Genomic DNA, 12,279 nt, shown 5'->3' with positions numbered 1-12,279 from the left:
CTAAATCCTTTTTGGTATGACAAGTATGCTATACGGAGTATTAAACATTCTGATGTTGTATTTTTCAACATCATAAATAGAGAATTGCTATATTACATCATGTTGGCTACAACTGAAAGATAAAACAATATAAGCAAATTCCATAGTAGTATCTAGAAAAAGAAATTGTAGGATTTACAAGTTCCTCTCAAACACCTCTGAAACTATATCTCTGAATCTATCTATTAGCACAATAAGGAGCATCAACAGCTTCAGACAACGGACCATGAAGAATCAAGTGTCGTCTTATATCACTTCAAAAGAAAAGTGACATCATATGTACAAGAGGGTAGTTGTTTCCTACATCCTTTGTTTGGGCAATCGTAGGGATCTCTGCCTTTACATTAAGAAGAATAAGAATTGGTTTCCTGCATTCTAAAAAAAATAAAAAATGGAGAAATTTCACCCTGTCTCGCGGACCTTGAACCTGTGTCCTAAATGACAACCGTGGCCATTTTCCGGCTCTCTATCAACCTCGACCACACCACACGAGGTTGCCCAACCATGGCTCTAGTAGATCTTGTAGCCACGCCAACTTGTCATATCCACCCGTGACCATGGCCATACCGATGAATGGAGGAATGTAATAGGGCGAGGACAACAAGTCGATCTTCACCGCAACTTTGACGTCCTACAAATGATGATGCGCGTGCTGCTGGTGTTGTTCTCTGTCAGAGCAATTTGACTTCAGCTCCCTCAACACTCTTCGTCCAATGTGTTGAACGGCGACACTTGCATTCTCGATTGTTTTCGCTAAGGCGACAACTCTCCCAGGTCTACAAGTGAGAGTGGCAAAGGTGAAATATATTTGATATTACTTAGATGGGTAGTGGTATGAATCACAACTTGGGAGGAAGTGGTAGGCCAGTTTTTTGGAGAGATCGTGATAGTGAACTGTTGTAGTCCTACAAGTAGCCGACCAATGGTTAATATCAAATTCAAAATCTATGGCACTCCAAAATAAAAATCGACAATTTTCAAAAAATTGTGAAGCAATACAATATACCATATTATAGTCAGGAATATATGTTCTGTAGAAAAGCCTACTGACCTATGCATTTTGGTACATATGTGCATCAGGGTAGTGAGGTTTATTTGTAATGACACGGTAAGATAGAGCCATGGTAGGTGTTGTTTCAGACCCTAAATTCGAATCATCTGCTGGGTGAAAGACCACAATGGTTTACAATTATTGTCAAGTGCTCTCTCAGCAAAAAGAACTGAAAAGTGAAACCACTTAGGACAATCCTTACCAAGTCAAATCTCAGAACTAAAAACATGTTCTATTTTTCAATGCCATGTGTTAAGTTTCCTGTAAGTTCTATACAGTACAAACTGAAAAATATTGCTTGCATTATTATTGATCGACTCATTATTCACAAACGAGAATCAAGTAACTAAGCAAATATTATTCCTGATCAACTGTTTGTTCATAAACAAGAATCAAGTAACTAAGCAAACATATGAAAGCTATAAAATGAAGGACAACATAATGAATGGCTGGTACCATACCAGGAGTGTAGAAGCACATGTAGGGTGAAAAAGAATAGTAGACCCCAGGTTCAGTAACCCTCTTCATCGGCCCAAAACATGAGCTCAGTCGTGAATAAGCCAACATTTATGGTAACAAAGATGACATCCACGCATTCTGCAAAGCAATCCCCGTGTGCTCCATTGCTATTGCAGGGATTGGACGTGTGAATGATTTTCTCCAGGTCAATGACCATGCATTGTAAAGCATGTTGCAGCTCTCTTCACCTTCCTTAACCAGAGATGCGGACTGAAATCATTAACACCAGCGGGCCCCATGAACTGTCCTCTTTATGGCTTTGCGATCGACCAACTCCAAATCTTAGGCAGAAAGGTCCCTATCTTCATCTCCACCTCTAATATTCTTTGTTGGACCATCAGATATAGCCTCTTCTTTTTAAAAATTAGTACATCTATATGGGTTAAATAACTGAGAGATGCTTCTGTTATACTATCTTCAGTGCTTGGATCAGTTATGTGCTTGTTCTGAATTTGTTTTCCAGCACACTACTGTAAATGGTAACATAGAAAACTTGAAAGACTGTACCTAATACAAGTTGCACCCATGTCCTTGTCAGTGGAAACACCGGTGGGATCGACAACCGTTTTATAGGCTAATGGCCAGCTCTGGTAGTTGCTCTATTAGCACATCATCATCCTCCTTTGAATTCTTCATATACTACATAGAAAGGGATTTCATTCAGAGCAAGATAAAGATGACTTGTATACAGAGATTAACTATAACAAGAGCGTGCTTGTCCTCAACTTGATATTGATTATGAGTAGCCGAGTAGGTAAAATTGAGTTAATGCTTACATTGAATAGATGCTCCGTCAAGAGAAAACATCCTGGATATCATTCTAGCCGCATTTCATCAAATGGGTACTGTGCGCTGAACTTTTCCTTCTGATCCAGGACTCCTACTTACTCCAAATCCCCTAGCACCGGATCTCTGCCGCAGCTTCAAGCTGAGATGCCCCGTTCGATGTGGAACCTGCCCTACACAACTACCAGATGATATATAGGGCTAAAGTACATGAAAAAATAATGATGCATTAGTTGTTAATCAATATGGGTTTAGAGAGTACCACATCATTGTCATGACTGTGCAAAAAAATGCAAGTTACACAGCCTTGTGTATAGATAGATTGTCTCAAAATGCCCCTCATAAGGCTCAAACCCTACGTTCCCCATTCATGTTTGTTCATCGTTTCTGCGCCGAGTTCATATCTAGGTAGCCTGTAGGCAGAGCGACGACACAAAGCAAAGGGAAACGAGGGTGAAAAATAAGGCAGGCTTCCACTGTCCCTGCGAATGAAGAGGGCCTCATAGACCGGGGCATTGATTACCACTATGGCCACGCAGAGGACAGCCTGCAGAAACAGAGGTCCCAACCCTGCTGCGCCTTCGCGCAACAGAACTCTGCCCAGCCCGAGCACCAAGCACGCCAGGTTGAACAGCGAGATCGTGGTGATGATCACAAACATACCTGAGATGGGCCCAAACTCCATCTTCCCCTTCTTGTACCTCTCCATAGCCTGCGACTCGTCCACCTTCATCGTCAGCTCGAACCCGGACTCAGAGATGCCCAACATTCCCCCAATTGTGTCGATGGCCGCCAGGAGGTAGGAGGTGGTCCTTCTCATGAGCCACATCCTTTGTGTGTTCCACCACTCCACAGCAGTGTCACCACATTGCAGAGACTCCATTAGGTCCAGGAGTATGCAGCTACCACGACGCATATGAATGGAATGCACCAAGGGCTGGTTATCTGGATGAGTTTGCACATGCAAGTATCGTGTCAGAACTGAACTGCGGTGCATAAAAATAAGCTTCGGAACATACTGTAGAATGTCAACCATTACCTCAGGGAAAACAGAGACGCCACTGAGGAAGCAAAGTGAAGGGATGATGACATAGTAAAAGGTGGGGAAGCTGTTCAGGGCCCACAAGCCACAGACCGAGTAACCCATTTGAAGCCCCAGCTTGATCTTACCATGGCCTAATAAAAAGGGGCTGTAATTGGAGAGGGATATTTGGAGGAACCCTTCTGACCATCTCTTGTGCTGAACCAGGATCTGGCCTAGTGAGGTAGGCGCCTTGCCTAAGAAGCCCTTTCTGGACGGGTTGTAGTATATCGATCTCCACCCGCGGCATTGGATTTGCAATCCTGTAATAACATCCTCCAGTGGGCACCATATCTAACTCCTTTCTGCAATTCAGAAACACAGACTCATCAAAATGTGATCTGTATAACAGTACACAAATAGAAGGAAGAACATCATGCGAGCATCACTGAAAGATTTTCTGCATATATTCATTAAGGAGAAGTGGATCGATGAAAATGTTGACGACCCAAGTCAGACCGACCTGGATGTCTGTTTACCGCGTCGATGGTGGTCCGTCGGAGGAGGAGGGCGAAGGTGCCGCGGGCCGCTGCGGCTGGGCGAGGAGGAGACGCCGGTGGAGGTTGTCCGGAGGTGGGGGCGGACGAGCCGCAGGCTGTTGCAGCTCGGGCAGGAGGAGGCGCACACCGGCCGCGAGAGGTGTAGGGGCGAGCGAGGCGAGCGGACGGCATGGGCGGGGCGCACGGGGTGTAGGGCGAGCGGGCGGCGCGGGCGGGCAGGGCGCGCGGGCGGGGCGAGGGGGCAGTATGGGCGGGGCGCACGGGCGGCACGTGCGGGCGGGGCGCGGGGCGACCGGGAGGAGGCGCTGAGAGCGGGGCGAGGTGGGCGAGCGGGGGGGGGGGGGGGAGGAGGTGGGCGAGCGGGGGATAACGGCGAGACGACGTGGGATGGGCGATTAGCGCTAACGAAAATTATTTAGTTTCGTTAACAACGTTTTTAAACCGTTGATTACATGATTAGACTGCTAAGATGACGAGTTTGATCTGCGTGTTCGTGCTTTTTATAGTAGAGATAGATACACCGGCGAAGGTTAGGCAAACCGTTTGGACGCGACTTGGACCGAACAAGAGGCTGAATACGCACAACAAAAGGTAGCCAAGTCGATGGCAACCGTCCAATCCCTCATCCTTTTTGAGCCCTGCGCCGCACGGGAGAGGAGGAGGTGGAGGACATCACCGCACCGCGGCAAACTCCCTTCCGTTTGATCCTTCCTTTTGCTCAAGGTTGGCAGCAAGACCCATCCCGTCCCGATGAGTTACGGTCAAGAAGACCCATCAATCAATGCTTATAATTCCTTTTGGTGCACATGGCACATCAGTTTGTTGCGCAGACAAATATCTAACTCTGTGCGTCATGATCTATAAGGTTTATATACACAAAGTTAAGAAAAAGTCTAGTGGCGAATGGCGAATGGCGAATGAATAAGTAGTAGGCAGCTTTTGTGGTCAAGATGGCGACCAAGCCTGCGCTTGTACACACGGACGGACGGGGCAGAAAAAAGGGAGTGGAGGAGAGGGGATCAAGGGGGGCCTGTCGGTCACGTTCGTCTACAGCTGCACTGCACCGCGCGACGAGCCGGGCCGCGCACCTCCTCACAACCCGTTCAACCCCGACATCACCCACATGCCCCCCTATCAACGCCGTCACCTCTCCTCCCTCTTTACGCGCTGCTGCTGCTGCTAGGAATAAACATAAACCACGCAATTTTCCACCGAAAGCTGGTGGGTGTTCGGCAATTTAGTTAGTCTATTTATTAATTGCTACTGAAAACATTCATTCTGAATTCTGGGAGGTGCGATGCAGCAGCCATGTGCTAATGGCTGATGATCTGAAATTGTTCAGTACTGCTAGTAAACTAACATTCCTGAGCGGTAAGATGTCATCACAAAAATATCCTATCGCCGTGCAGCAATGCCATCTGTTGGGATGGGAATCTACGGGGTACTGCTAAAATTAAAACCCAGGGTTCGTGATCCAACAAGCACTCGTGTGCCCACGTGATGCTGTTGCTCCGATACGAGTATCAGCGGATGGGACAGATGATGATTGATGAACATGCAAATGCCTAACTTGGACCAGATCATATGACTGTGCCAAACCAAGCAATAAACGTAAACTTTGTCATGTTCACATTCTCTCTCGTCTTCCAACTTGCATCACAGTTCACAACTTCTCATCAGTCACCAGGCATGGCAATCATACCATATCAGACAGACAGCGTGTTTCACTGCAAGGATCAAAGAACTCGTTTACCAGGCGTTTTGTATCTGCCATTTTTCACATGCTACTTGAAAGAACCGTGCCAACTGCTCAGGACAGCGTCACCAGGAGCAGGAGGGCAACGCAGTGGCGTCTTCTCAGCGACGGAGTTGGTCGCCGGAACGCGGGCAGAGGGAGGAGCTGTTGTGCAGCAGGATCAGCTTCAGGCCCCTGGCGTCCTCAACGGGCCTCGGGGCAGCATTCCTCCTGGATTCACGGTGGCTGTTGTAGTAGTTCTCCGCCAGCGCGGCCTCGTCCAGGCGTGACCACGCCGCCCCCCTCGGCACGCTCGCAGCCCACATGAACCTCCCAGAGCAAGGGTTCATCAGCGTCTCCCGGAACTCCTTGGCTCCCTCGCACAGCAAGCCCTGAACACAGAAAATCAAGTTCAGTTACATATTTGCACACTAAATGTCTTTTAGCAGGGGCTACAGAGATTCAGAAAAGAAATGCCATGATAGCAGGGGCTACAGAGATTCAGAAAAGAAATGCCATGGTAGCAGGGCTGCAGAGATTCAGAGAAGAAAGCAATGCCATGGTACGGTACCTCTGACATGGCTTTGATCTTGAGGTTGACGCTGTTGGACAGGATGACCATGTTCTGGCTGCTGCCTCTAAGCTTGTTGAAGAGGAGGGCGCAGTCGAGGACACGGTCTTCGGTCTTGGGGGAAACGATGTCGGTGAGGCTTCTTGGGGAGAAGATGCCAGTAAAGCTCCTTGGTGAGAAGAGGGACAGCATTGAGTTGAAGGCGCCGGCAGCAGCAGTGGCTTCACTTTCTTCACTGTAGCGTTGCGTTTCTGTAGGAGTTGCAGGTGGGGTTGGTGCTACTGGCAACATCTCGGATGAACTCTGCACATGAATCCACCAGCTCTCGTTCTCCACGCAATCCTCGATCCATTGGATTATGGAGGTGGCCTTTGATGACCTCTTGAACATGCCCTCCCGCTGTTTCATGCATTCCAGCTCCCGGATCACTGGCAAGACCATAAAACAGGGTTTCAGTGGATGAGAATGGGACATCATGCACATGCACTCAGTTCAGTTAATAATAATAACGACGAGCTGGAAAGCATATTGAATAGTATGTACAAGACACAATAAGATGTCAAAACTTGAAAGTTACAGAAGCACAATTCTTTAGTCAATGACATCATAGCATGCGATGATTATTGTAAATGACTTACAGCGTCAAAAATTAGTAGCGATTAGCAGCTCAACAGAATGAGACATGATCATTTAATAACAAGTCAAGGTCAAAATATGGACATAAAATATATGCAACAATACAAACAAGTTGTAAAAGTATTCCCCTCTGTTCAAATGTCACGGAGTAAAAACGTCATAGCATGACACATGAAACAATTACTACGTTGTTCTTAACTTACCAATCCTTGGTATGATCAGATGGGTTCCCTTTATGCCTTTTAGTAGCATTATAGACTTCCTTGATTCGTCATCAAGAAGACAATCTGTATCAGCCACCATGGTCCAGACTTTCACCACTTCTCCAACCCTATTGGATTCACGTTTTTTGTTCTGTTCACCATCAAAATGGTCTCAATTTCAGCATCCATGTCAAAAGCAAAGATACACAAAATGGAAATTCGAAATCGAATCTTTAAGGTTACTTACTGTAAGGCTGTTCAGTTCATCTTCCAACCTGATTGAGAAATTAGCTTCTCCAGCATCAGCCTGGGTACAATCAAATGAGCTAGTTGGTCTCAAGGGAGAATTTGACAGAAGAGTCTGAAAAGGGAGCCTATCTACCACCCTTTTATTTGTGATTGCACTTTCAATTCGTGCACGGTTTTCAGATACATCCCTTGTTTTCTGAGCTACAGAAGATACTGGTGTAGAGTTCTCCTTGTCTGAGCAGAATGCCTCCTGATCTTGGTCTGCATCCACTGGGAACAGGTTCTTCGGAAGACAACTTCTTGCTTTCATACCTCCTGTAGATATAGGAGTCAAATTCTCCTTGTCTGAATAGAAAGCTTCGCAATCTACTGTGTGGAAACCTTTGGACTTTGATGGTAGATCATTGCCTTCCCGTTTACTGATGCTCCTGTTTGGCGTGTATTCAGCCGACACTGAATTATCCATCCTTGAACCAAGAACCTTCCTACCGATGGACTTGAGAACTCTGGAGGCAGGTGTCACGTTCTCCTTGTCTGGAAAGATGTTTTGTTGCCTCACAGGGGAGGTAGCATCATATCCTGATGAAAGTTCACTGCATTCCCTTTGATGGATGCTCCTGTTTGAAGTGAACTCTTCTGACACCGAACTGTCCATCCTTGAGCCAAGAACCTTTCCAGAGATGGACTTGAGATCCATGGAGGCAGGTGCCAAATTCTCATCAAGAAAGAGGTTTCCTTGTTCAGCAGGGGAGATGGCAGCATCATGATTTCCAGGAGGTACTGAGTTTTCCTTGTCTAGAATGATGTCATTTTTGAAATCGTCATCCGACATGAGCATAAATTCTGTTTTAACTGACATTAACGGAATACAACTTCCAGATGTATGTTCATTTGACTTCCTCTTCTTTTCAATCTTGAGCACAGAGTTTTCACTCTCTGAAAAGTTGTCCTGTTCCAAATTCAGAGGGGAAATGGAATCCATCAACTCTTGCGTACTGGTAGGCTTCAACATTAGTTGACTCCTCTCAAATGTTATATTGCCCGAGACATGAGGGGTGGTAGTCTCCTTGTCCAGTACACTGATCTCTTCTTTTTCCTCAGTTGCTTCTATATCCAAGTTGTCGAATATACTCCCCAAAATTATGCCTTCAAGCTGACAGTCCTCCACAACAATCTTATTTTGGGTCATTTCCTCCTTGTTTGACAGACCTCCACCCAATTTATGATGGGACGAACCATCATGCTTCATCTCTTGGTGGCTATTCGTGTTTCCATCAATCATGTCATTCATGAAAGGATTTTCTGGCATGGCCTCATAGGATTCCATATGTATAGTAGAATCCAGCTGTGAGGTTTGCTTCGCCAAGGCTTCGTATTTGAAAACCGAAGGGGAAATAGAACACGGTGACTCTGGTCCCATCTGTGGTTTTGTATCAAATGAATCTTGTGGGATAGAGATTTCAGAGAAAATGTCATGCTGCTCTGTCTCCTTAGCAAAATTCAGTATGGACTTCTCATTATCTGAGAGCTCCAAATTCAGAGGGTTTGGCACTTCTTGATTCCTCTCCATGGTAATGCTGTCCATGACATGTGGGTTGATGTGGACCTTTTCTGGTGCAATCATCTTTTCCTTCTCTCCAGCTTTGACGTCAGAATTATCAAACAAAACCATGCAGGCTGCACATTCTCCCTTGCAGTTTTGAGAACATACAAGATTCTCATTTTGGGCTTCCTCGTTCTTGTAGCTGTAGCTCAAAGTCCTGCTTCTCCTTCCTGTGTCAATGTAAAGAGATTTCACTGACTTCAACTTGGCCCTTCGGGACATGGTGCCTGACGATTTCTGTTTGTCTGATTGGACTGGTTTTCCAGCTGCCTGTATTACTGAAGAGGCAACAGATTCTGTAATTGAATTCTCACTAACAATCGTTTCCTTTATCACTCCCACTCTGTTGTCATGAAAATGTGAGAGCGAAGACTCAGGCAATGGTGGTGCCGAGGGGATCGCTTCAGCCCAACATTCAGTTTGTTCTGCTACCACTTGATGTTTTGTCTCCTATGCATTATATTAGACAGTTTCACAGTTAGCATTGCAGATAAGTACCAAAAGTTAAAAGATGTGAAGATCAGTAAAAGTTAAGGGAAAAGAAATCAAGCAGTAGAACTCAAACCAACATGTAGCATCCTCAAAGAAAACACACACACACAGATATTGGAGAATATATTATTTAGATATAAGTGTAAACCAATGCTGTAAGCAGATCAGGATACTGAAAGTGGTTGCAAAATCTGAAGTGGGTAGATATTATTAACTCATCATGCAGTTCATATCAAAACAAATTTATGATAAATATCAGGGAAACAACAAGTATCACTCACAAAGAAAACTAAAGCATGCATTTGTCTTATTCTAGATGAATATTAGTTTGATGTACATAGTTGATAAATTATTAGTTGTGTTCAGTTCTATCACACACGTTGCATATAAATTCAAACCGGCAGACAAACCAGTTCAATCTTGCACAAATTTTTTTTAGCATAAGGCGAGTACCATATACCCCATGAATACACCAGCCACAAGAAAATCATTTAGCAGACTAAGCAATAAAAAAATCAGTGAGAAAATCCAACTATGTACATGGGATTAAATAATTTGCACAGGTGTCAAATGCATCCAGGCTGGTTCAGTGTCAACTTTCATTAGGACTTATATGCGACGATACAACTTCATACTAGGTAGAATTCCAAGAAGACGAAAATGACACATACAAAGTTCCTTAATGGTCATAATATTTAAGCATCTTTACATTACCACTGAAAGCAGTGGAATCTTAATAAATCTAGGCACTAGGCAGAATTCCAGAAAGATAAGGCACATCAAAACATAATCAGGATTCATAGGTGGAAAAAATCAACTATGTACATGTGATTAACTAATTTGCGCAGGTGTCCAAAGCAAATCAGGATGATTCAGTGTCAGCTTTCATTAGAACTTACTACACAACGATTAATGACACATAAAAAGTTCCTTAATGGTCATAATTTTTAAGCATCTTTACATTACCACTCCAAGCAGTGGAAGCTTAATAAACCTAGGTACTAGCCAGATTTGCAGAAAGACAAGGCACATCAAAACTTTATAATTCTAAGCAACTTCATGCTTTAAGTAACAAGGAACATGGCATTATTCAATTGTTGAAGTATTCAGATACAGAGCTACATCTTGATTTCAAATGTAATTCATTTCAGAGAGTGATTACACATAAATGGATTTTAAAATAGATAAAAACTCTAAAAAATACACTAAAACGAGTGAACTAGAAATTACTGGAATACCGATCATTGTAAATGTTGCCTAATCCAAATTGACCGACTTACTAAACATCCTAAATAATGCATTATAAGATTTGGCACAACAGCGGCAATTTCATCATTTGATATGCAAATAAGCTCAGTTAAAGGCACACCATCTATTGTACCCATACCAAAACCAAGGGCACGAAATGCATCTCAAGTTTCATCAAAGGTTTCCAGAATTAGCTTGTTGAGTTCAAACCTGATGAGTTTTTGTCTCCATTGGCTCCCTCTGCTCAGGCACCAACTGATTCCGTGCCTCCTGTTAATTTCATCAAAGGCTTAGGCTGCAAGCAACATAGCCAAAATACACACAGATTTTGTACCGGCATAAAATATGATTATCGACCTGATGAGTATGGATATCCTCCTTGTCCTCCTCAACAAGTGGTGGCAGCAGGTCATCCATCTCAAATGCCTCGCGCAGGGAAAGCCAATGAAGCCGGTACTCCCTCTTGGAGGCCCCGAGCTGTAGTGTATCACCAGCCACCAACTCCACCAGCGTGTTTGGTGGGATCCTTTGGCCCGAGACCCAGGTCCCATGCACTGGGTCAATCAAAGCACAACAGTGGATCAGTAGTATGTAATTTTTTGCATAATTTCGACCAAAATTGCAAGCATATTCGCTATCATCGCAGGACCTTGTGAAGATGATAAGATGGGGCTAAGCTCATCCTGACAATATGGAGCCTATCGGGAGCAAATCCAAGTGAATCGATGGTATAAAAGCCCCACGAAAATCCCCAAATAGATCAATCTACACGAATCGATTCACCCTAACAAAACCCTAGAGTTCGCGTAAATCCAGGCACGCGCGCACGCGGAGAGCGGGGAGACGGGGAGGGTTGCACGGAGGAAAGCGTGATCTCGGTACCGGAGGAGAGGTCGGTGACGGTGATCCGGCGCTGGCGCCGCTTGCAGCGGACCTCGAGGTGGCGGCGGCTGACGCTGGGGTGGTCGATGAGGACGTGGCAGTCGGGGTGCCGCCCAAACAGTACCGGCGGATCCTCCGCCTCCTCCTCCACCCGATCCCGATCCGGGCCGCGCCGCGCCGCCTCCGTCGGCGGCCCGTTGAGGAAGATGTGCTTCAGCACGACGCCGCCCTTGGCCACCGCGAACGCCGCGATCGGAGACCCCGCCCCCGCCTCCACGTCCCCCGCCGCCGTCGTCGTTGCCATGCCTGCGCGTGTGGGCTGGTTGGATGCGCGGCGCGAGGAGGAGGAAATTATGACGCCTCTCTGTGCGCGAGGAGGATTCGAAATGTGGAGGAGACGTTGGAGGCGGGGGGATTTGAGAGCTTGCCAATTGCAACGGCTAGAATTTTATTGGAATATAATTGGAAGGGACCGACGCGTCAATGCGCCAGTCACGCGTCGCCAGCCGGGCCTAATGACGCCTGTGAGGGCCCATTTTCCAGTTTTCCATTTTTCTACAACATCTTCAACCCGGTCTCACTAACCAGTCACAAAAATACGACTTGAAAAAATGTCTCAAACGGTCTTAGATATCCGGACTAACCGTCATTCCCTTTTATCCACAACAAAGCTAGAGCAGATAT

The 12,279-nt window shown here is 45.6% G+C and overlaps 1 protein-coding gene and 1 pseudogene across 1 annotated transcript; both read right to left on the bottom strand.

Moving 5' to 3' along the window:
* Positions 1-2,750: 2,750 nt before the first annotated feature.
* On the bottom strand, positions 2,751-4,717 carry LOC123450312 (annotated as a pseudogene).
* Positions 4,718-5,582: 865 nt separating this feature from the next.
* Positions 5,583-11,998, bottom strand: LOC123447971 (FHA domain-containing protein PS1). Its single transcript, XM_045124724.1, has 7 exons — positions 11,596-11,998; positions 11,071-11,267; positions 10,924-10,983; positions 7,369-9,423; positions 7,122-7,272; positions 6,283-6,710; positions 5,583-6,103 (listed from the first exon to the last, which is right to left on the bottom strand). Exons 1-7 carry the CDS (start codon positions 11,897-11,899, stop codon positions 5,834-5,836), a joined length of 3,465 nt encoding a protein of 1,154 aa, XP_044980659.1. The 5' UTR covers positions 11,900-11,998; the 3' UTR covers positions 5,583-5,833.
* Positions 11,999-12,279: the final 281 nt, after the last annotated feature.

Source organism: Hordeum vulgare, chromosome 4H (assembly GCF_904849725.1).
Source record: "Hordeum vulgare subsp. vulgare chromosome 4H, MorexV3_pseudomolecules_assembly, whole genome shotgun sequence".
In the NCBI taxonomy this organism is placed as follows: Eukaryota; Viridiplantae; Streptophyta; class Magnoliopsida; order Poales; family Poaceae; genus Hordeum; species Hordeum vulgare.
The sequence above is the reverse complement of the archived record's forward strand: the minus strand, read 5'-3'. Positions and strand labels throughout refer to the sequence as shown.